General features: G+C 61.0%; 1 protein-coding gene across 1 annotated transcript in view; it reads left to right on the forward strand.

Annotated features, from left to right (window-relative positions):
- Nucleotides 1-24,075, forward strand: part of LOC123585396 (maestro heat-like repeat family member 5) — a 64,737-nt gene that overhangs the window by 32,231 nt on the left and 8,431 nt on the right. Inside the window, 13 exon segments of the mRNA XM_045453506.1 lie at nucleotides 757-836; nucleotides 1,291-1,426; nucleotides 3,012-3,107; nucleotides 4,672-4,776; nucleotides 6,111-6,246; nucleotides 6,546-6,718; nucleotides 9,002-9,151; nucleotides 9,934-10,088; nucleotides 14,916-15,075; nucleotides 16,065-16,246; nucleotides 21,629-21,766; nucleotides 22,238-22,352; nucleotides 23,173-23,316. Of these exon segments, the coding sequence (XP_045309462.1) occupies nucleotides 757-836; nucleotides 1,291-1,426; nucleotides 3,012-3,107; nucleotides 4,672-4,776; nucleotides 6,111-6,246; nucleotides 6,546-6,718; nucleotides 9,002-9,151; nucleotides 9,934-10,088; nucleotides 14,916-15,075; nucleotides 16,065-16,246; nucleotides 21,629-21,766; nucleotides 22,238-22,352; nucleotides 23,173-23,316 (1,770 nt within the window).

The following is a 24,075-nucleotide window of genomic DNA, read 5'->3' on the forward strand; positions in this document are numbered from 1 at the left end:
GGGGACCCATGAGAAGGAGGAGACTCCTCCCTCGGGCCAGCAGCATCCACAAGAAGCAGGTGTTGGAAAGGGGCAAAGAAGTTGGATTTCTAGGGTGTGTCCAAGCCCTTCATAGGCTCTGGCACCTGGGAGCACTCCATGCCCCCCACTTCTCTTGGTTCTTCAGTGACCCTGAGCCGGCCAGTTGTGTCCACCTCCCAGCTGATGTGGCTGAGGCCCAGAAAGGCCAGCACCATCCATTCTGCTAGCACCATCCCAGCTCAAACCACTGCTCACTAGAGATTTCAGGCTTACAGAACCCCAGGGTAGTGGAGGAAACACACAACTGCTGGACAATTACAACTGTAATAATAAAATAACAGTTTACTGAGCTCCTATTCACTGAGCTCCTGCTGTGACTCAGACACTGTGCTTTGCACACCTTGCTTCACAACTGACACGTGTGCAACAACACTCTGTTATTTAAGTAACAGAGTAAGCAAAGCTTGGGGCAGTGTGGAGACTTGCTCAAGGTCGTGCAGCCAGTATGTGGCAGTCAGGGTGCAGACGTGACCTGTCTCACTCTAAAGGCTGTGCTCTATTTCTCTAAGTGCAGCCAGGCCACAGAGGCCCCCGTGGGTGGGTGGGAAGCTGGAGCATGATCCCGTGGGCCATGGGGTGCCAGGCACTGGGTTCTTCAGCCAGGGATGAGACTTGGTGTCAGAAGTGTGATAAGCCCAGGCCTGAGTCACTCAGCCTTCACCTGTGGATCTACAGGTCTTGATGGAGAAGGAACCCCAGGACACACTGTGCACGTCAACTCGCCAGCAGACCATTCACATCATCTCCAGCCTCTGGTACGCTCCCCAGCTCCACCCAGGGTCAGGCCCCAGTTCAGGCCTGTAAGAGACTCTCAATAAACAGTATAGCTATTGTGATTAATTCACACCTCAAAGAATGAAAGTTTAGCATCATTTGCCCAAACAGAGCCACTGAAGGTCCCAGTGGTGTAGCCAGGGCTGGGATGAGACCAGTCTGTCCAGTAAAGGGGAGCCTGAGGTACAGGGCTTATGAAGCATCTGCTCCCAACCAGGCCATGCTAGTCCCTTACAAACCCTCCTGGAATTCAACCTGCCCAGGAGGCTCTGCAGGCCAGCGAGGCAGAAGCTCACATTTGAGTCTCTGGTCAAGGACAGAACTGGGTGAGGGGCTGCTGCTCGGGGCTTGTCAAATCTGGTCTATTCTGGCTGGGGGCCTCTTTCAATCACCGGCCCCCACACCCCTCCCTCACTGCCCTCTACCTCTAAACAGTAAACTGAGGCCGCCCCTGGACTTGAAGAGGAAATCACGGCTTCTGTCCGTCTGCCTCTGCAGTGTGTTCGCCCTGCCACTGATGGACGTCCTGAAGAAACACACCTGCCTCTTCCTGGAGCCACCCAACATACAGGTGTGAAGCTGGCCTATGTACCCCTCCAATGAGAGGGGCCCCTTGGGCAGGCATCCGGCTCTGCCTGCTGTTCATGGCTTTGGAGGGGGTGCAGGCTAGATGGCAGAGCCTTTGACCCCCCATAGGATAGGGCTGGGGACCCTGAGCATGTTTCTTAACTTCTCTGAGCCTCCATTTGCCCAACTGTGACATGGGGGTGGTAAGTGTGGAGCTAACAGTACCTAATTCTCCAGATAAAAGGGGACCCTGGTGTCCCATGTCTGGTGCACAGGGTGCTCTACAAATAGGAGTATAAGTGACCTCTCTCCCTGCCCGCCCAGAGAGCAGCCCTGGGCTGTCTCACTACTTAACTGGTCTCGCCTCACCCAGTAGGCCCATCCTTTACTGGGCAGGATGCCCCCTCTGCACCTCATGGGCTCTGCAGAAGGCATAAACCCATCCCCCTGGGGCACCACCAACACCTGCTGCCCAAGTGTTTACCCTAAAGGGCAGGGAACTGGTGTTAACCGAGCACCTGCTTTGTGCCAGGCCCTGTGTGTATGTTAGCTCACCTTCCCAGCAGCACTTGTCCACAGGGTGAGGAAACCAGCTCAGAGAAATGGAAGTGTCTGGTGTGGGAGTTGGGGTAGAACCCCACTCCTGCCCCCTGGCCGGGTCCGGACTGGGACAGATAGGCACTCTGGATGGGGAGAGTGCAAGGGGTGCCCTGGGCCCAGGACACCACCACAGCAGCAGCCCTCCAGAAGGCCAGGGCCTGTCCCCACTCCAACCCTGCAGGAGCCTAAAGTGCCCCCATTACCAGATGACAGTGTCATGGCTGGCTCACCTAGGGAGCTTAGCCGGGTCCCAGACAGTGGGCTGGGGGCTCCTGCTCCTTCCCATTCAATGTGCATCAGCACCCAGCAGGTGGGACTGACCTCACAACCAGTTCTCAGGTGACCAAGGTGGGCTCAGAAAGCTGAAGTGAGTTCTCCAGGGCTCCCAGGGAGGGGACAGCCCGCGCCCAGGGCTCCGCTCTGACGCACCCTGACAGGAGGCGGGCTGGGCACTTTCTCTGGCTGGCTCCCTCCATGAGCACGCCCGGTGAGCCGAGCAGCAAACATTGGGGGTCTCGCGTGAGACCCAGGAGGCAGGACAAGCTGCGTAATTTGCCCCAACTAATGCAAAATGAAAATGCGGGCCCTTGTTTGAAGCTTAGGAAGAATTTCAAGATGGGATCGCAAAGCAGGAAACCAAGCACTTGAGGATCCTTCTGGGTGCCAGGTCTCACTCAGGTTGCTTGCCCGAGAAGCCAGCCTTGCTGCAAAGGAACTTACCTTGGCCACAGAGAAACCTGTGACCTTGGGCAGGTCTGACCCAGACTGCCCCCCGCCCAATCTCCCAGCTGCCCAAATGGGGCTTGTGCCGGGGCCCTTCTTGGATGTGGTGTGAACGCACGTGGTGTGCAGCCTGGCCACGGGGGTGTGCACGAAGGGGCACCACTACCATGGAGAGGCCAATGCACTGGGGCCCTACAGGAGGCCTTGGCCCGCAATCGCAGCCGGGGCCTGGCGGCTGCCCTGACCTGCTCCACCCCCCTGCACAGACCCTCTACAACAAGACCTTGGAGGCCCTGGACCAGATGCTGCAGAGCCTCATCATGCAGAACCCTACGGCCGACGAGCTGCACTTCCTGCTGTCGGTGAGGGGCGGCGGCTGGCACAGCGCAGGGGCGGGGCCGGCACAGGCCGGGCCGAGGATGGACAAGGGAAGGTGCCCGGAGGAGGCAGCGTCTGAACTCCGGGTGGCGAGTGGCCCATGAACTTGGAGGCTTGAGGGCTGTCCATCTTCAGGGATCACAGCGGCTTGGGAGAACTGGAGGGCAGGACGGCAGGTGCACCTGGTGGGAAGTGGGCCTTGAGTGCCACACTTGAGGGGGGCTGCTGAGGAAGCAGGCTGGGACCTGACCTCCCTCCCCTGAGACCTCGTTCTGCAGGTGGGGCTGACCTCCAGCTGTGAGGAGGGCTCTCACAAGCCCAGCACCCCCACCCTCTCACCTTGACCGGAGGGAGACCAGTCAACAGGCAGAGACAGTCCAGGGGCAGGGGAGGAACCAGAGATAGGACACTGGCTCAGCTGGGAGGGTTGGAAGTCAGGGTCAGTGGACTTCACCTGAATGAGGACCAAGGAGTCATGGGGTAGACAAGGGAAAGGAAGGGCCCAGCAGGCAGAGGGCCCCGCCGAGGGGTGAGCAGCCTGTGTGAGCCCAGGATCAGGACAGACAGAGATTCTGCATGGCTGCAGCGTGGGGAGGGCGCTAAGGTGGCGGCTGGGGGTGAGGAGGGGGGTTAGGGTTAGGTTAGGTCCAGTCTGGAGGCCTTGTAGGGGCGAGGGGAGCCGCAGAAGCAGGGGCCCCCAAGCTGGGTGCACCGATGGAAGTCCGGTGTGTGCCTGGCGGGGGTGGGGGAAATGTCTGCATTTTCACTCACCCCCTTCCCCCCCCCCACCGGGAAAGTAGTGTGTCCCTACCCCCTGGCAATGTTGGCGACAAACCACAGCAGTGCCGGGAGTGGCTGTGTTTGCCACCGATGGAAGTCACAGATGTGGTCATAAGACATTGCTGGGTCACAGAATCTCCAAATACCGTTTCCTGCATCCGACGTCAGAATCACTGACTATAAGCATCCGTCGCTTTAACAAAGAGGCTCAGATTTGGCTTAAAACTGTTCAGTGTAACTGTTTCAATATGTGTTTGTATCCCTTTGTGACTCCGTGCAATTATGTTGCGCACAGAAAAGCACTGTTCTGTACAGGGGTGCGTGTCGCCAAAGGGGTTCAAATCCAGGGGCCTCCAGGGGCTTTGAGCAGGAAATGACCTCTCCTCTCTGGCAGAGCTGTCTGGAGCAGAGGGGTCAGGAGAGGCTGAGCAGAGGGACAGGGGAGGGCAAGACCTGGGGAGCGGTGGACGCGGAAGGGGCGGAGCCATGGACCAGGGTGGGCGAGGCCTGAGTCGGGGGTGGGCAGGGCCCTGCTGAGGAGGCGGGCCTGAGGTGAGGGGCGTGGCTGGACCGGGCGTGGTCTCGGCCAGGGTGGGTGTGGCCTGGGTCCCGGGCAGGGCGGAGCCTTGCTGGCCAGCTAACCGATTGGGGGGCGGGGCCTGAGCCGAGAGGTGAGCCCAGGGCTGAGCAGGGGGTGGCCCCCGCGGAGCCGGGGGACGCAGGGGTGCGCGGCTGCAGCACCCCCTCTCTGCCCCTGCCCACCCGCAGCACATGTACACCTGGCTGGCGTCGGAGAAGACACACGAGCGGCAGCGGGCTGTGCACAGCTGCGTGGCCCTCCTCAGATTCCTGAGCCACGACCTCTACCTGGATGTGAGTATCCAGCTCGCAGGCCCCGCGCCCCACGGCCCCTCTGCGGCCCCAACCAGGCCACCCTCCTCGGGCTCGTGGGGTTCCAGGCCCCCTGGACCTCTGCCACCAGGACAGCGCGGATCCCTAAGTGCCCTACAACACGGCCATGCAATCCCCCTTTCCACGCACACCAAGGAACAGGCTGGGGGAGGAGATTGGGGCCCCCTGCTCAGGTCCTCCTAGCTGGGCTCTGAACCCAGATGCCTGGACCCCTGACCCAGCAGGCTGGGCTCCTGTCAACGCGCCTTGAAGCCTCGGGCAGGTTCCTCTACGCCCTGAGCCTCAGTGTCTCACCCATGAAATGGGAGGAAATGAGTCCTCAGAGGGGTGCGGCCCTGCCAGTCCAGGTCAGCGGTGACTGCGGCAACAGTCGCCATCCACCGCGACCCCCAGCGGGTCATGCCTCACAGTCTAACCGCCATCTGTCGCTGGAGCCCTTGGGCTGGATGAAGTCGGCACCGTCAGGGAATGAGCGCTTCTGCGTTTATCAGCCAAAATCAGCACTAATTCCTTAGGGAGATTCGTGGGACGTTGAGAAAATTAGTTTCTCTGCATGTTGCCCGGCCGGCGTGTGTTTCTAATGAAGGCGGAGAGGTGGGCATGGGGGGCAGGGGGGACGGGCGGGAGCGCTCCCTGCACAGACGCCTCCTTCATTCTCAGGGTGAGAGGGACCCCTCTAGAGGGGCTCAAGGGGCCTGCAGTTCATTCAAAATCGATTTCCGCAATCCAGGACCCGGACTGCGGCCGGGGCAAGTGAGGCGCTGACCTGGGGTGCAAAATTTACCCGGCCACCAAAACACCCCACAATCAAGATAAATAAGGTGGTGTTTTAAAGCAATCTACTCAGCAAATGGCGGCAGCCGTGGGCTGGCTGCCTGTTGTTATAAATAAAGTTTTATTGAAACCAGGGCGGGGGTTAGGACCAGGAGAGTGAAGCACCATGAGGTAAGGTGGTGGTAATGCAGGGCCAGACCGTCTCTAGGTACACTTTTGAAACTGTGTGCATCAGGAATTGTTACATTCATTTTGACTTTTCTAAATATTGCATTAAAGTATTCTTTCTCTTCGTTTTTGAGTTTGGGGTCAGCCCCTTAAGTTGTGCCCTGAGCTGTTGACTATAGTGGCCCGACTGGGTGGGCAGAGCCTGGGCCTGGGGTCCCGAGAGCTGAGTCCCAGCCCTGCCACATGGTTGGAGGGGATGCTTTCTGATGCTGGCCGAGCTGGGGTGAGTGCACAGCAGAGGGGAGACCCCACAGTAGGGTCTGCATTCTGTGGTTCCCATACTTTCACTGCAGACAAAAGAGGACTTCAGGAGGACTGGGCAGCTGGTGGGCATGCTGGGGATTTTGTGCCAGGACCCTGACAAGGCCACCCAGCACTCCAGCCTGGAAGGGGTGGGCCATCTCTACCAGCTCCTGATGCGCCAGAGAGGTGAGCCTCCGAGGGCCACCACGGTGCACCCACGGCCACCCTGACCACAGCCTCAGCTGAGACCACACCCACACTGCTGAACACAGCCTATCCCAGATCTGCCCCCAAACCCACCTGTAACCCCAGCCACGGCCCTGGAATGCCCCCCGCCCCCAGGCCCACTCACACTCCGGTCCCCATAAGGGCACAGGCCTGACCCTGGCTACACGCGACCCCACCCTAACTCTTGCCTGTCCCAACCTAGACCCCAGCCCACCTCTGCCCCGCCCTCACCCTCGCCCAATCCCGCCCCTGGCCAGCAAGGGAACTTCCAAACGTGGAGGCGCAGGCCCCCAAGCAGCTCTCCCAGGCCAGCGAGGATGGGGCCCCCATCTGGAGCAGCGGAGACCAGCAGACAGCTCCCCCCAACCCCTGTGAGATGGCATTCCCGAAGGATCACATCTTCCAGCTTGGCAGCTCCCAAGTCATCAAGGTCAAAGCCCTTAGAATGGTGGGTAGGTCCGGGTGGGGGGAGGCCTGGCCGTGCTCTGCTCCGACCCCCCACCACAGGCTTTCAGCTGTTGGGGTGGCCCTACTGCACCCCTGGGGGGGGGATCAGACCCCGGGCCAGGTGTAAGTATTAAAACCAAGGCCGGGATCTCACCTGTGTCTCTGGTGGTTAACTGAGAGTGTTTGGAGAAGTCCGTGGCCCCTGGCCTGGGACCTGGGAGTTGGGGGAGGGGGGATTGGAGGGAGAGACCAGGGACAGACCCTGGGGTCAGCAGCCCAGGCCTGAGTCCCAGCTCTGTCCCCCACGGCTGTGCAGCCTAGACAAGCCCTCTCCCCTCTCTGAGCTCCCAGCTTCCTCCGTAAAATGAGCAGGCTGGCATTGTAAAGTCCTGGCCACCATGAGCACCCGGTAAATGGTGGTGTCAGGACGGCTCCCTTCCCTGTAAGTCTGGCTTTTGCGGGATGAGAATTCTGCAGAAATATCCCTGAATTTCTCATTTTCCCGGGGGGCCTCTCAACCCTCCGAAAGCCAGACCCTCCTCCTATGAAGGCAGAGCACGTCTCCTCTTGCACGGTCACCTGGTCTACCTCAATCAGCCTCTCGGTCAGCAGCCTGGGGGAGCCCAGCAGTTCCCCCAAGGCCCCTCTCATCACCCCAGGGAGGTCCCATAACTTTGTGACATCCTCTGCCTGATCTGTGCTCTCTTCTGAACATGAGCGAGTCTGAGGCGCTGAGTGTGGGCCAGATGCTGGTGTTAACTCGACAAGCCATGTTTCCTGGAGCCTCATGTTCTGAGTGGGCAGTCCGTGATGTCTCCACCTGGTGACTTTGCTCGTCCCTTCCTGGTGTTGAGCCCATGACTGACAAAGACCCCTGTCCTTGGCGTACTGATCGGTCTCCCCCTGTTAGACCTTGAGCACTCCAGGCCAGAGGCAGGGTCTTGCCAGGGCTCAGTGCGAGGCCTGGTGGTGGAGCCAGCCTTTGATAGATACCCATCAAGTTGAACCAAATGAAGAAACATTTGCACGCAGCTGGTAAGGGCTACAAATATTCCATTAAAATTATTAACATTATTTTAACCTTCTAACCGGCAGCTAATCCTAATATTCTCACAGACATTTTACCAAAATTTTAGAATAATGATTCTAATAATTTTCTAACATCTGTTATTTAACACTTGTTTTTATATCCAATAAAAATACAAACATCCTAACAGACTTTCAAACATTTCACCAAGTAGGCTAGCGGGCAAAGAAACATGTTACCTCCTTCAACATCCTTTCAGACTTCAAACCTTTCTGTCAGCCCCTGTCACCAGCATTCTATCTTCCTCTATCAGGCGCTCCAGTCGCAGCCTTCCAGTAGAACTTTCCGAAAGGATACAAGTGTCTCTGTCCACACTGTCCAACGTATGCAGTACTGAGCACTGGAAATGTGGCTAGTGCTGCTGAGGAACTGAGGTTTTCAATGTTACTTAAGTTTCAGTTTAAATAGGTACGTGTGGCTGGTGGCCACCATATTGAGCAATAATGCTCGAAGTCTTTCTGGAAGGTTCCACCTGGGCCAGCCTCGGGCTGTCAGAGACTATAGTCTGAGGCTATGGAGCAGGGGTCCCACCCACCACCTTGCATTTCCTCCAGAGCCTCTTTATCACCCCAAGCGGCTCACGGTCTGGACTTAGAGTCACTCTTGGGAGAACACGGGCAGAGGCCAGTTGGGCTCTTGGGGAGGCCCTAGCACAGGACGGGAGCCCTGGGCTCTGGAGCCAGCCTGTGCTGTGGTAAGGGCATCCACGTGCCTCTCTGGGCCTAGGGGGTGACCCAGGTGACCTTGAAGACCCTTCACAACTCTGAAGTTCAAGTGCTCTTTGTTAAAATCATGGAAGGAGGGCTGGGGCTTGGCCTGGGGAGCAAGCACCCAGCGGGACGGAGGCTGGCAGCTGAGGAAGCCCACGAGGCGAGGACAGGGCAGGGGAGGGGAGGAAAGGAGGCTGGCGGGGCCGTGCAGGTCCCAGGACAAGCACTGGGTCTGAGTGAGGAAGGGAGCCATGCCTCTGCCCTACCGTGGGCATCACTCTCTCCCTTCCTGCCCCCGGGGCATGGCTGGCTCAGAGACATGTGCAGGTGATCACGTGTGGTCCCGGAGGAGAGGGGCTCAGAATTACGGGGTGCTCAGAAACCCGAGTGGCCTGAAGCAAAGGAAAAGGGAAAGCAAAGGCAGGAGTGTGACCCACAGTGACGGCTGCCCTCGCTCCTGCCGGTACAGGAGGTCATGAAGCATCTCACGGTGGCAGAGCTGACCGACCTCATCTGGACAGCCATCGACGGGCTGGGATCCCCCAGCTCCTTCCGCGTGCAGGCGGCCGCCGACATGCTGCTCCTCGCCATCCAGGAGCACGGGGCCGAGCTGGAGATGGTGAGAGGGCCGGGGCACCCGCTGAGGGTGGGCCGGGACGGGTCTGGGGGCAGAGGGTCGCCCAGCAGCCAGCACCTGAAGCCACCGTCTCTGGGCCAAGGCAGCATCCCCGAGCTCAGCCCCGATGGGGGAGCCACAGACCCCACCCTGACAAGTTCCACTGAATGAATGAGTGAGTGAATGAACGAACGAACGAACGGCCCAAGCAGGTGTCCTGGGGCCCTGAGCGGTGTTTGCAGGCTCGAGAGGCACACGTCCACTGATGGAACAACTGCTCCGGGCTCTGGCGTAGCACATGGGGGAGGAGAAGGCACAGACCTTTCCAGAAGTTCCCGGTCCAATGGGCGGGGCAGACACGGACAGATAAGGACTGAACAACAAAGGAAGTGCACCCAGTGGGGTGGGGGTGGCCCCCGGGAAAAGGACGATTGATGACGCGTCCTGCAGATGGGGAAGCCCCAGGCGGGTGAGCAAGGGCACCGAAAGTGGAAGGCGAGGGGCGTTCTAGGCTCCCAGAACAGCGTGTGCCCAAGTGGCCTGCTCGGGAGGTGACGAGGCCGGTGTGTCTGAGCCTTCCGGTGACTGGGCAATGTTTGGACAGAGTTGGAGGGCCTCTCGTGCCAGGGGAAAAGGTGGTGGGACCTCTCTCCCCGCAGCCTGGGACTCCTCTTCTGACCAGGCATCCGGGGCGGGGACGTGCCTCCCCTCAGACTTCCCCGGGCAGGGCCTGGCCTCCCCACTCAGACCAGCTCTCCCCCCATATCCTCTGCCTCCCTGCACAGGTTGCCAAGCTGGGCCGAGCCATTCACTTGCAGCTCTGCTCTGTCCACATCCCCCAAGCCAAGGAAGTCACCCTGCACGCCATCACCCTGCTAGCCCGGAACCACACCTCGGAGCTGGTGGCCACCTTCCTGGACCCCTCCATACCCTTGGACAGGTGCCCGGCCCCACCCTCCATCCTCCCCCGGGCGGGGAACAGGGTCCCACCCCCAGCTCTTCCCTCCTGCCTGCCCCCTCATAGGGACCCCCACAGGCCTGGGTGCAGGGAGGGAGCCTGCATACCTGTTCGCTTCCTGCACGCCTCCTGAGGCCAGCTCCGGGGGGCCACTGCCCACCATCCCGTGCCACATAGGACACCCCGGCCCAGCCTCTGTCACCTGTCGCCTCGTGGACCCCAGGCCCGCCTGAAAGAGCCCAGCCAACACCTCCTCTCCCTCCCCCACCCCGGTGGTCACCGCGGCCCTTTTGGGTGGGGCTGGCTTTCTCTCGAAGCCTTCAGACCCCCGCCCCCCCCGAGTCTGGAGGCGGGCCAGCCACACTCGGCTGCCAGAAACCCTGCCCTCGACCCTGCACTCCACCTTCACACCTGCCCCTGAGGAAAAAGCACTCATTTTTCATTCCCGGCCACCCTCCTGCAGCTCTCCACACCCCCCACCCAGCCCCCCGCACCTCTGACACCGCACTCGGCTGCCAGCCTCACTCCGCTGCGGAGTCAGAAGGCACCGGAAGAGAGCTCCCTCCAGCTCCCAGCACCTGAGACTTGTTTCCAGAAAGATTTCTGCTTTCCACACTATTGTTCGTAATTTCGAGGGTTCTGGAGGGTGTGTTTTGTTTTGCTTTGTTTTTTTGTGGGTGTTTGTTTGTTTGAAGGTCACCTGCGGTGCTTCTGGTCGGTGGAATTCGCAGATCTTTTGGACAGCTGTTGCGAATGTGGTCCGGGCCCCCGAGAAGAAGGTGTCTTTTCCATCGTCAGGCGCAGAGCTTGAAGCGTGTCCTCAGAGTTGCCTTATCGACTGCGTTGTATATGTATTTAACCGATGTCCATTTGGATCTGTCTCGTTCTGAGCACAGCACGCTGAAGTCACTTCTAACGCACTTCTATCCACGGACCCCTCCGTCTCCCGCAATTTCTACCTCGTAAAAGTGGTTGTCATGGGATCTGTGCAGACACACAGCTTCCTGAGCAGCCGTGACTTTGGGCATGAGCGAGTGCACTGCCCTGTCACATGTAATGTCCGAGGGCCCGCAGCCCACTGTGTCTGTTCTCAGGACAACAGGTGCACCTGTGCTCGCCTACGTTTCCGCGTCGGCCCCGCGTGTGTCTGTCGTCCCACAGACAGCGTGGAGCCCGGTTTCGATTTGTGATCCAAATCGGAAGCCTGTTTCTTTTAACCAGGGAGTTAAGTCCTTCCTTCACATTGATCGATACGGCTGGCTTGTGGAGTCTCTACCCCATCCTCATATCCCGTACTGGTGTGTGTTTTATTTTATTTGCTCTATTTCTTTTTCTACGGGAGGTGTGGTCTTTGATCCTTAATCATTTTTTCCATTTAAGAAAATGATCCTTAATCCTTTTTTCCATTTATGGGTTCACCTTTCGTAGTCTGCTTTATCCATCTTCTACGGGTACCTTCTACCTCCCGGCCACCTGCCCATAAAACCAGCAGCGAGACTGATGTCCTCTGTGCCACCCCTCTTCTCCTCCTGTGTTTTCAGCTGCACATTTTCACTTGGCCGAAGTCTGCACTCTGCTCAGCTCTGGCCCCGACACGCGCCCCCTCGCCTCCCCTGGAGAGCCCTAGTCCTGTCCTAAGTGGACGAGCCCGTCTCTGACAGGCCGGGGGGGGGGGGGGGGGGGCCCAGCTCCAGCTTGCCCTGGGCACCTGCGTATCACAAGTCGTGTGCCTTGAAGGACAGCTTGGCCGGTCATAAAATCCTTGGTTCACACTTTCTTCTATTAAGGCTAATGACAGTAATCTTTTTGCCTTTGTAAATATGTTTGCCTTTGCAAGAGGCCTTTTTTTTTTAATGTGTACTTATTTTTGAGAGACAGAGACAGAGCACAAGCAGGGGAGGGGCAGAGAGACAGGGAGACACAGAATCCAAAGCAGGCTCCAGGCTCCCAGCTGTCAGCACAGAGCCCGACACGGGGCTCGAACCCACGGACCGCGAGATCATGACCTGAGCCGAAGTCGGAAGCTCAACCTCCTGAGCCCTCCAGGCGCCCCTGCAAGAGGTCCTTCTTCCTGGACACCTTGGAGCATGTTTCTTTACCTTCGAAATTTAACTGTTGTATTAAGAAATGTCTCAGAGTTGATCGCTCTGTGTTAATTCTCGCAGGGACCTGGTAGGCTCTTTGACTATGTAGGTTTAGGCCTTCTGCCGTTGCTGTTACTGTTTCTGGAAAGTTCCCTAGGTCATCGCTTTAAATATCAGTTCCGATCCCCTGCTGCGTTTCTCCTTCCAGACTGGGAATCGGAGTGCCGTCCGTCCCTGTCCCGCCCTCCGTCCGTCGGCAGTATTTTCTCCTCTTTGCTCCTCCCTTGGCCATCTTTCTGCTGTTCCTCAATGCCCCTCAGCTTCCGTCTTAGCCCTCTGGGCATCTTGCGTTTTTTCCACCTGTGAGATGATGTCGTCTCTCCCACCTCTTCCCGGAACTCCGTCCACTCCCTTTTCCTTTCTTCGCTGAGGTTTTTCTTTTTCTTTTTTGAAGTGACAATTCGAGGTGGCTTTTCCTCTCTGTCGGTGCCGGCTGGAGTCCGCGGGGCTGCAGGGGCCGTGTGGCCTCACGGCCTTGTCTGCCCCGGGCTGCTCTTTAGGGAGGGGTTTCCTCTCTTTGTGAACTGACCGTCTTTCTCGGTTTGGTTGTTGTTGTTGTTGTTGTTTCAATACCTCTGTGGACCTGTTCGTTTTGTTCCCGTTCCTATAAAACACTAGTAGCGTGTTCTGTAGGATTCCAAGTTCAATGGCACCCTCTTCTGTTTAGTGTAGCAAAGTCCAGATAATTTAGGAGATTCTGTGTCTTCGTGGCAGTGAAAGGGGCCTGTGTCCTCCAGTTGGGGTTTTTCGAGTGTTTGAGGGGGTGGGTTCTTTTTTCTCTTGTAGGGTCTTAACTTTTTCTCTTTCGCATTGTCCCGTTTGTCACCCAGTTTCTCTAGCCAAAGCTCTCAGGGTCCCCTTGACTCTCCTCTCTACACCCAGACCCATCCTCAAAGATCCCAGCAGCACACCCTCCCCCTCACCCCTGTGTCCCCAGCCCTGTCACCACCCTAGTCAGGACATCGCTGGCTCCCACGGAGTCCCTGGCCATGTCCACCCCTCCCTCCCAGCAGCCAGAACAGGGCTTCACTAGTAAGTCGGACCCCCTCACTCCTGTGCTGCAAGCCCTCCGGTGGCCCCATCTCACTCAAAGTCAAAGCCAAAACCTTGACAGTGGCCAATAAGGTCGTCAGCTGGCCCACTCTCTCCACCCTGACCATGCTGGCCCTGAACATACCAACAACGGCTCTGAGTCGGGGCCAGAAGGTTCTGCCCACCCCCAGGGCCACATGGCTCCCCCCTTACGTCCTCGGGTCTGTGTTTGTGTCCCGTCCTGGGGACAGCTTCCCCACTGCCCCACTAGAAACCGAGCACAGCAGATGCGCCCTCCCGCTGTCTCCTGCGGCCCCCTCCCCTCCCCTGCTCTGTGCTCTTGGTCTGACGTGCCCTTGCTTGCTGGCTGAGCCGCGCTGTAGGGGTCGCTCCCACACGGGCAGGGATTTTACCCATTCTGTCACTACTCCGTCCCCGAGTTCACTGCCCACACGTGACCGTGCTGAGCGCACACGTGCCGACAGAGCAAAGCAGAAACCGTGGGCTCTGGGTGCCCTCGCTCCTGAAGAAGCCTGTCACCTAAGTCCCTCCAGGCAGGCTCTGCCCCCAGAGACTTGCCCTCAGTCACACGGCCGTGAGGGCACAGAGCAGGGACTTGGGCCCACGTCCTTCTGACAGCAAAGGCCGCACTCTTTCTAGGCCCCACCCTATGCTTCAGAGTCTCAGAAGCCTCGGAGCTGTCGTGCCCGCCCAGCCCAGGGCTGTCTGAACGCTGGGGTGGGGGCTCATCCAGGCCCCCGCTCTGGCCTCCGGACCCCACCCCCGCCCCTCCAGGCGCTTCTACCCAGCACGCAGGCCCACAGACCCCGTAGCACAGAAAACAGAGGGCCGTCAGGGTCACCGACCTCTCGGGAGCCCCAACACCCTGCCTCCCCAGGTGTCACAGGCCGGTGCCTCGGACCAAGTGGAAAGGTCACAGGACCGGGCAGGCCTGGCCCCCAGCCCCAGCTGCTCCGTCACAAGGCAGGGCCCCGATCAGGGCAGTCCTCTCTCTCTCTCTCCAGTCCTCAGTGTCCCCATCTGCAAAATGAGCACAAGTTACCATAAAGCTCTGATGGCCCCCACTCGACCCAGGTCAGGCCCGGGGAGCTGGACCCCAGCAAACCCAGGCCAGGAGGAGCCAGCCGGGGCAGGCCTCCAGGCGGAAGTGCCAACGGCTGAGCGGGTGCAGGCCGGGCAGGGGAGGAGTGCTCGCAGCACATGTGGAGGCCCGGAGCAGCAGAGGTCGGAGGGCAGGGGTCAGCTGGACTTTGGAGCCACTGAGGGCGACAGACAGACGCAGAGTCTGTAGCTGGGGTGCGAGGAGCCTGGAGGACAGACCCCAAAAGTGAGACCCAGGAGCACGGACCAGGGGCGGCTGGCCCGCTGTCCATGGCACATCCCCCAGGCCGCGCACACACACACACGCACGCACACACGCCCGTCCACGCCGCCCTTCATGGTGAAGGCGGCACCCCGAGATGCTCTCCTCCACCCCCCAGGCCCCCGGATCCAGCCCAGCCTCCTCCCTCCCCCTCCCCAATACTCCAGGCGCCTGAGACCCCGCTTACCGTGGCCGGCGCTGTGGCCGAGCACAAGCAGGGCTGGCCTCACGGCCCCTTTTTGCCCACAGCCACGCCTTCCAGTTGTGGAGGGCCCTGGGGGCCGAGCGCCCCGTGAGCCGCCTGGTGGTGGCCACGCTGCTGGCCTGGCTGCAGGAGCGGCCGATGCCCCCCGGGGCCAGAGACGGCAGCCCCCCGCCCGAGGATAAGACCTACCTGCTCTCGCTCACCGTGAGTCTCTGCAGCCACTGCCTCGACGCGGCCCCCAGCCGCCACCGCCACCGGGCCAACCGGCTTCCCGCGTGCAGATGCCGGTGGCATCCAGGGCACCCGCTGTGTGCCAGGCTCGGGGAGGGGGAGCCCCATCTCCAGGCCGGGGAAGGGGCACGGCCAAGGGCTGAGCACGTCCTGGCGGGGGGCTACGGAGCCCGCTTCTGCCCCGTGAAGTGGGACGGCGGTGGTCCTGCAGGGCTGCTGAGGGCCCTGGGTCACACGGCGTGTCCCCAGGATGCCAGACGCGCTGTGTGGGTGGCCTCACAGCCCGGGGGCTCCAGGAGACAGGTTCCGGCCAAGGAAGAGCGGGGGGGGGGGGGGGGGCGATGGAGAACCCCTCCATCCGCACTTGGGCTCTGGGGCTGTAGATCTTGGAGGAACCTTTGAGGCCACCTCCTGCAGCCCCCGCCCTCCTGTAGGAATCCCCCCAGCCCAGCTTTCCTCCTTACACAGCCGCAGGAGCGGGGAGCTCACTTCCTAGCACGGCCACACCTGTCCTCCGCGGCTGGACTCTGACGAGGCAGCCGCCGTGGCCGACCCTGTTGTCTCCCCAGCTGAGACACCCCTCCCACCCCCAAAGCCCCCTGAGCAGCAGCCCGGAGCCCGCAGGTGCCCCTCCCCACCCGGAGCCCCCAGGCCAGCGGCCGCCTGAACTCGATTCCGTCTGAACGTGGCCGCAGAGGGGGGGTCCACCCCGTGCCCGTGCGGCCCCCCGCCCTTCCCCTTAACGCCCTTCCCGCCCGAAACCACACAGCAGCACGGGGTCAGCAGGGGGGTCTTGTCTGTGTCCCTCCACACCCCGAGCCCCGGCCTCCCTCTGTCCTGACTGCTCAGTGCTGTCCCCCCACCCTGAGGACCTTCGGATCGAATGCTCCGGTGGGCACAGGAAGCCTCGGGCCGCCGTCCCCGGGCTCGGGAGCTACAGCGTGTCCCCTGCCCCCTGCCAGGCCATGAACTTGCTCCACGAGCTGCAGTTTGCCCGAGAGTTCGAGAAGGCGGTGCAGGAGGCCTACCCAGAGCTCCTCCTGGCCCTCCTCACCCAGACGCACTACATCTCGGAGCTGAACCTGCCCGAGGAGCCCCAGCCCGGCCAGGAGGCCCAGCCGCTGGCCACGCCCAGTCCGCAGAGGTAGGGGGGCGTTCAGGCTCCGCCTGCAGGGATGAGGCAAAGACACTGACTTCCCAGGGCTGAGAAAGCAGGGGCACGCCCCACGGCACCAGGCACCTATTGTCCCAGTTCTGGAGGCCAGGGTCCGAGTTCAAGGTGTCGGCCAGGCCGTGCTGCCTCTGAAGCCTGCCGGGGAGGACACTTTCTGCCTCTTCCTCTCCTGGCTCTGCGGGCAGTCTCCGTGTCCCTGGTCTGTGGACGCGTTGCTCCCGCCTCTGCTTCCCTTGTCACCTGATGTCCTCGGCCATGTGTCTCTGGCTCAGTTTCCCTCTTCTTATAAGGACACCAGTCATGATGGATTAGGGCCACCCTAAGGGCCTCATCTTAACTCGATTCCATCTGCAAAGACCCTGTTTCCAAATAAGACCACACTCACAGGTATGGGGTTTAGGACTTGGACATAGCTTTGGGGTGGGCGGGGGGGAGTCAACCCCTGAACACCATCATGGTCAGCGCCGCAGTCACACAGAGGGACTCAGGGCAGGCATGTGGCTGGTTTACTTGCTCCCTGAGGGTCGCTGGGCAGCAGACATCCTTGGTGACAGGACACAGCACCTAACATCTGCCCACACCAGGGCACCGGGTCTTTCCTGAATGTGGTCCTTGTGGGGGTTCGGCGAGATGTTTCTCGTCCTCCCCCATTGTACAGATGAGGAAACCGAGGCTCAGAGAGGGTCAGAGGCTTTCCCAGAGACACACAGAATCTCGAGGGAGTTGCTGAGCTAGTGCCCGTGGGATGGCAGGGGTGTCCCCCTGGCCACCGCTGAGCCCGTGAGGGCAGACGCCCCTCCGGGTCGCCTTGCGCATTGCTCTGAGCCGCATATGCTTTTGCACCGACGTGGGCGGGTGTGGCCTGAGCGGCGTGGACGGGGCCTGCGTCGGAGGGTCCGTGCCCCCGTGGCGCTCGGCCACGGTTCGGGCCGGCTGCCGCGCCCTCCCTCCACGCCAGGTCGTGTCTTGAGAAACCCAACAAGCAAGTCTTTAAAAACCACGGGGACCGACTCTTTTCATTTGTTTGTATTATGATGTGTTTCACGTAATTTGTCAGTTTTAACAGCTCTCCCCAAGGCGCGTCACTGAGAAAAAAATGCCACTTCTTCTCGTATTGCTTCTGAATTCGAATGTGCATAAAGTTCTTTTTTTATTCACATCAACCGTGCGAAATGCATGAATCTTCCCTAATAAGCTAATAAAACGTTCTCCTCCCAGAACGTACGTAGGAGGGCCAGGAGGGGGCTGCAATGAACCAACTCCCTCCGTCTGCTACCCCCCCTCCCAGCCCTGCCCCTGCCCACCCGGGGCCAGCCTCCTAGCTCCCCCTGCCCCACCTCCCACCCCCCCCTCCTGCCCTCCACGCCACAGCCCAGATCCCAGTCAAAACACATCCAAGGCCTCATGACCCCCAACCTCTCCCCACTTAATTCAGAAAAAGCCAGATCCTCGCGGTGGCCCCGAGGCCCCTCTCCCTCTGGCTCCCTGTTGCCGCCTCCGGGACCTCATTTCTTGTCACACGCCCTCTGCTCCAGCCTCTGAGGTCTCACACCCTCTGCTCCAGCCTCTGAGGTCTCCCCACTGTTCCTTAGACCCCGCGTGTGACTGCCTCGGGGCCTCTCACTCCCTGCTCCCACTCCCCCCGATACCCTCACTTCCTGCCGGGGTCTCCGACCACCTTCTCTAAAAACAGTGGTCCTACTTCTACCCTGCTGCTCCCCCTCCCAGGGCCACTGCCTGACAACTGTTATCTGTGCCCCGTAGACCGGAAGCCCCCAGGGAGCCTGGGTGTCTGTCTGTCTCCCCCAAGAAGCCAGAGTGTCTGTCTGTCTGACTTGGGGTTCCCCCAAGGGGCATATCTGTCTGTCTCCCCCAGGGAGGGGGTGTCTGTCCATCTCCCCGGGGCACCTGTCAGCTTCTTACCCAGGCCAGCTGGCTGGAGATGCTCAGGCAGCCCTGGCATCTCCCTCCCGGACCTCAGCCCCACGGCCTCTCTCTAGGCAAGTCCTCTCCAGGGAGGAGGGAGGTGGCCCAAGCAACCGAGGGACAGGCTCTCCAACCCCCCCTGTCTGGCATAGTCCACCGGCTCTGATTGGCCGGTCTTGGATCACATGCTCACCCGTGAGCCAATCGCCTCGGCCACAGGGGCACATGGGGGTTCTGACCGGGTGGGGCTCCCACACCCTCCCTGGGGCTGGGACAGGACCTGAGCCCCCCTTGCCCGGAGTAAAACCCAAAGGGCCCAAAGGAAGGGCAGGCCAACCAGCAGCAGGGCCAGCAAATAGTCCGGGACGGTGGGGACACGGGCAGCCACTGTTACCCAGCGACCACTGCGGTCCAGGGTCTGACGCCTGGCGGATGTGGCACCATGAAGGGGGACACAGGCCAAGGAGGGGATCGGGGCACCCACTGCTGAGAGGCCTCCTGTCTGTGGTGCCCCCAGTAGCAGTGGCACCGGATACCAGGGGGCACCCCAGTGAGGCAGGATCAAGCCTCTGAAGTCCCTGACACCCTGCTAAGCTGGGCCAGCCTCTGGGACCAGCAAGTGGGGGGTGGGCATGGCACCCTTTCCCCAGCAGGGCTGCAAAGACACCACCGCCCTCCCTGTGGGTCCCTTTCCTTTGTATCTCTGACAAACAAAGCAAAGCCTCTTTCTTTAGAGAGTTAACTGCTTTGGTCAGTTCTCGGCTGGGTTCTCCTCCAGGACCCGTCTTGCCCCATGAAGGACTTATCCCTTTAGTTTCTCCACCATGGACCAACTCTCTCATTCTCATGGGGCATCTGATTTCTCTTTATTTCAAAGACACTCTCTTGGACCACTTCTAAGTACAGCCAACATATTTTCCTTTTTGCCCTGGCTGCCAGGAAGCTCATATGTAAAGTTAACATTTGGAACCTCCCTATAGTACTTGGTGCTTCCTTTTTGTTTCTCACCTCCTTCCAAATTTTTGTCTTTTAAACTTAAAGCTTTCAAGGTAAAGCTCTTCATTTAAAACACTGTTCACAGTCCTGGTTTTTGGCAGTTGACAAGGAGCAAACGAGCAATTCATAACAATATGCTCTTCGGTCCTGGATCTGAGATCGAAGACCTCATCCTAACCTCCCCTGTGAGCACTCGGCCCTGGACGAGTGGTCAACACTCCGGGCCTCGGTCAAGGCGAAGGTGAAGGGTTCGATGGCATGACCCCAGCCCCAGCATCTTCTTGTCCATTTGCCCAGCAGGCAGGGGCCCTGGGATCTGCAGGGAGATGTGACTTCCCAGGGATTGAGCAGGGAGGGGCCGACAGAAGGCACAGGACTCGGTCCCGCCTGTCCTCTCCTTACCACCCCGGGGCCCCCACAGCCCTGCCCAGACCCGCCTTCATTCCTGGCCAAGCCCGGCCCCTGGCCCCTGGCTCGGCGGTGCCCCTGCCTCCCGCTCCATGCTCCCTGCAGCTCTTGGAGGAAAAGAGAGGTAGAAGGGCTACCTCATCAGCACTTGCTGGGGGACCACTGTGTGCCCCACTGTCAGCACTTAAATATCGACGGGTGCTTGCTGTGTCCCAGACCACGCTCATCACCAGAGGCGGGACCCTCTGCTAGGGAGCTCACAGCCCCATGGAAATGCACATGGGGGTCAGGTGACAGCCCAGTGACAGTTGGGTGCTTGACACATTGTGCAGAGTGCCCTGAGGGAGAGTCATCACCTCCACAGAGGATGACCACCTATCGTGTAGTCCCTGAGGACCCAGCACCTGGGCTGAGATCTCACTGATGGTTGAGTTCCCTGGGTGGGGGCTGGGAGGGCACAGAGCCTTAGGGGGAGGGGACAAGCAGGGCGGGAACAGGAAGGAGGCCTTGAAAGCAGCCTCCACACCGAACAGTGGGGAGCCACGGAGGGCTCTATGCAGAGGGAGTGGCAGGGTCCAACTGGCACTGGGGATGGGTGGTCAGAGTGGGCAATGTCCAGGTGAGGGAGACCCAGCACTGCCCTCCTGCAGCTAACATGTGACCAGGGGACTCCCGAGAGGGCGTCTGGACTCCAGGTCGGAAAGAGGAGGCCGGGCCTCATTTCCGCGTCGTGTTACTGGGAACAGCAGCAGTTGGGGCCTGAGGCATCGGCAGGTCAGACACACGAATCCAGCCCAGTGTCCAGGGCAGGCTTCACCCCTGCACCCTCCCTGCTGGCCTCGGCCCATCTGCACGCACGGCCAAGGCGGCGGAGGGCGGCGACACAGTCCACCTCGAGAAAACAACCGCCGTGGCGGGAACCTACAGGGGTGCAGCCGCTCAGAAAACTGTGGCGCTTCCTGAAAACGCGGAATCAAACAGGGTCCCCGTGGGCTCCAGCAGGCCCGCTTCCGGGGTTTGGGTTGGGGCCCCTGGAAATTCCATCCCAGGACACTCGGTTTGGCAAATCTGCTCGGAATCGTGCTTGGTCCTCGCTGATAGCCTCATTCCGGGAGCCGGCTCACACATCCAGGCCGATGCGACCTGTCGCGTGGGGCCAGGACGGACGTGACGAGGAGCAGGGTGGTGGGATGGGGGGAGCCGGGCCTGCCCTCCCGGGCCCGCGCCCTGTGTCCTGCCTGCAGTGCCTGGACAGCCCTAGGCCCGTGACCGAGGTGTCACGGTGCAGCTGTGGAGCCAGGGGCCTCGCTGCTCTTCTCCTCTGCTGCCCCCAGCCAGGCGTGTGACCGGGACAGACAGGGCACTGGATCTCAAGCTCGCCACCCCGCCCTGCCGTGCATCCGGCAAACTTTCTTGAGTTCCCGTGCACATGTGGCCAGCGGAACCTGATTTCTCTGCGTCCTCTGAAGGCAGAGGGGTGTCAGGAGTGCCGAACGGACACTTGTCTGGGCTTCCGTGACGCCACACCCCCAGCTCTCCTCCTCCCTCCCTGCAGCGCCCTCTTTGTATTCTTGGCCCCACATTCAAAGGGCACCATCCCTTCAAGGCTCAGCCGGGACCCTCTGTACCTGTGACTTGGGAGACCGCCGATCTCTGAAGCACCCTCCAGCCCTGCCCCCCCGAGCTGTAGCCTTGGAGAGCCAGCCACGGACGCGATGCGTGTCCTCTGAGGCTCTCCAAGCACACCTCACCCTGACTGTGCACCAATCCCATCTCAGACCCTCCCTCCTAGAGGGGGCACCCTCCAGGCCCTGGCTCCGGCAACTGACCATAGGGCACAGGCCCGGGCCCAAGTGTCCTCACGCTGCCCCCTCCCCCAGCACAGCTCACCCCCAGGGAGGCCTCCAGGCCACTGGGGCCCTGAGCCCAGACAGGAGCCGGAATGTCCCTTTCCATCCAGGGCGGCCGGGCACCCTCGCCGGGGGCAGGGCTGGCTTGGTGACCCCCTCTGCTCCCCGGCAGGACGTCGCTGGAGGCCCTGAAGGGCCTGCTGTCCACCACGGGGCACTGGCAGGACTTCGCCCACCTGGAGCTGCGGGGCGCCTGGGAGCTCTTTGCCACCACCCACACCTACCCGCAGGGCGTGGGTCTCCTCGCCAGGTACGAGCGGGGCCAGGGCAGGGGCCAGGGCCTGAGCCAGGCCACTGCTTGTCCAGGAAGCTGGGTGTATCGACCACAGTGACGCCTCGGGTCTGCCTGTGAGCACAGCCCCACGAACTCACACGTGTGCGCGCTCGGCCCTCTGGCACAGAAGTCGGTGCCCCGGTGCCTGGCCACGTGCACGCCCACCGGGGGCCTGTGGACACGGGTGTCTTCTCCCAGCCCCACCCCTGCGGAGGCCGCCTAGGGGCCTGCTCCTTGTGTCCCATAGGCCCAGTCCGGGCCTGGAACCCAGTGGGTGGCCAGCGGGTAGAGAGGGACATAAGGGAATGGCGGCCCACCCACCCGCAGGGACAGCTCTGGCCGCTCAGCCCCAGCTGGGTCAGGTGATGGTGGGAGGGTGGACGCCAGGTCGAGCCTGCCATGCTGCCCTCCCCCTGCCCTCCCCCTGCCCTCCTCCCTTCGCCCCAGGGCCATGGTTCAGAACCACTGCAGGCAGATCAAGGCAGTGACCAGCCAGCTGCTGTCCAGACTGCAGAGCAAGGAGAAACGGGAGCGGAAGACGGCCATCCTCATCCTCGTCGAGGTAGCGGCCTGGACGGGGGGGGGGGGGGGGGGGGGGGGGGGGCCTCAGACCCAGCCCCCTCCTCCAGCCACCTCGGTGCCCCATCAGGACCTTTTGTGGGCGGAGGCCCCACCAGATGGACCCCTCACACCCGCTCCTTCCCGCTCCCGTCTCCAGGGCAGTCCACAGTCTGGGGCTGGGTCCCCCACTTAGCAGTCCCCCCGTCAGTGGCCCGGGCGAACCCATCGCTCCACCTGTCCCGCCCTGCCCCCACCCCTACAGAGCTGGTCGGTCAGGCAGAGCGGGGCTCAGGTCGCCCTGAGCCAACAGGGCACAGGTTAGAGCAAGACAGGTGCTGGGCGTGGCAGAATTTGCAACTGAGGCAGGGGCCACGGCAGGGCTTGGGCGGGGGGGGGGGGGGGGGGGAGGGGGGGGCACCGTGTGGCATGTCCCTAAATGACCTCAGTGGGGAGAAACCCAAGTCAAAGCCTGGTGCCACTCGCCACCCCACCCGCCACCAGCAGGGATGTCCAAGCCACCCTCCCTGGGGCTCTGTCCCCACAGGTGTCCCGTGAGCCAGGCCATTGGCCCCAGTCTTGCTGTGTGACATTAGGCAAGACCCCTTCCCCCTCTGGGCCTCAGTTTCCCCAGCGAGACATCAAAGAGTTGATCCAGCTGGGAAGGAGGATTCAAGTACTTGTTAACCAAGATACCCCCAGGGGTGCTGGTGGCTGCCCTCCCCAACACCCCTGCCAGACCCCGGGCCTGGAGCCCTGCTCCCGGACACACACGGAGGCTCCCTACGAGAGCCTGACCCGCCCGCCCTCGGGGACTGCCCCAGTTCCTCTACAGCCCCACGCTGCTGGAGGTGCTCCCCAGACAGGCCGTCCTGACTGTGCTGGCCCGAAGCCTCAGGGATCCCAGCCCCGAGGTCCGCGTGTTGAGCCTACAGGGCCTCGGAAACATCCTTTTCCACCCAGAGAAGGTAAGGGCCCGAGGGGCCTCAGAGCTGGCACGCACCCACACGTGCCCACCAGGCCTACCGGGTTGGAATCCTGGCTCCGTCCCTCACAGCAGTGTGGCTGGGGACACATGACTTTACCTCTCTGAGCCTCGGTGTCCTTATCGGTGGACTGCGGTTGGGGATGGTTCCTTGGCAGGGTTGGGGAAGGGGTACAGTGGCTGCTCCCTGGGGACGTTGTATCGTCCACACCCGGAGAGGGACAGTGCTATTGCCGACGACAGGTGCCTAGGGGGAGCCCACAGGTGGCACCCAGGCCAGTCCACAGAGGGGAACGCCCCCGAGAATCTCAGAGACGGGTCCTCCCACCCGCTACTCACCTGTCTTCTCCATCCCCTTCTGACCCCCCCCCCACCACCCACCATCACTGGAACAGCCCACTCCCATACTGAATGGTGGGGGGCATCATCAAAGAGGCAAAAATCGTTCTGGCCCTGGATGCCCGACGTTGCCCCCACGGTGGGTTCCCAGGGTCCCGTGCAGTGGTTAAGCGCCCAGGTGATACACCAGGAGGCCAGGGCCATCCTGTCCTCCAGCACTTTCTAGCTGGCGAGTTTCTTCAGCTCTCTGGGCCTGGGTCAGTGTCCACATCTGTGAAATGGGAGGGGTAAGAGTGTCTGCCCATGAGTGCCGGGCTGAGAACACACGTCTGGGCACAGGGTTCCCCTCCGGCCATTCGCCGTCACAATGCCTTTTTATCCCCGGCACTCTGTGTGGGACCCG

This window comes from Leopardus geoffroyi, chromosome C3 (genome assembly GCF_018350155.1).
Source record: "Leopardus geoffroyi isolate Oge1 chromosome C3, O.geoffroyi_Oge1_pat1.0, whole genome shotgun sequence".
Classification (NCBI taxonomy): domain Eukaryota; kingdom Metazoa; phylum Chordata; class Mammalia; order Carnivora; family Felidae; genus Leopardus; species Leopardus geoffroyi.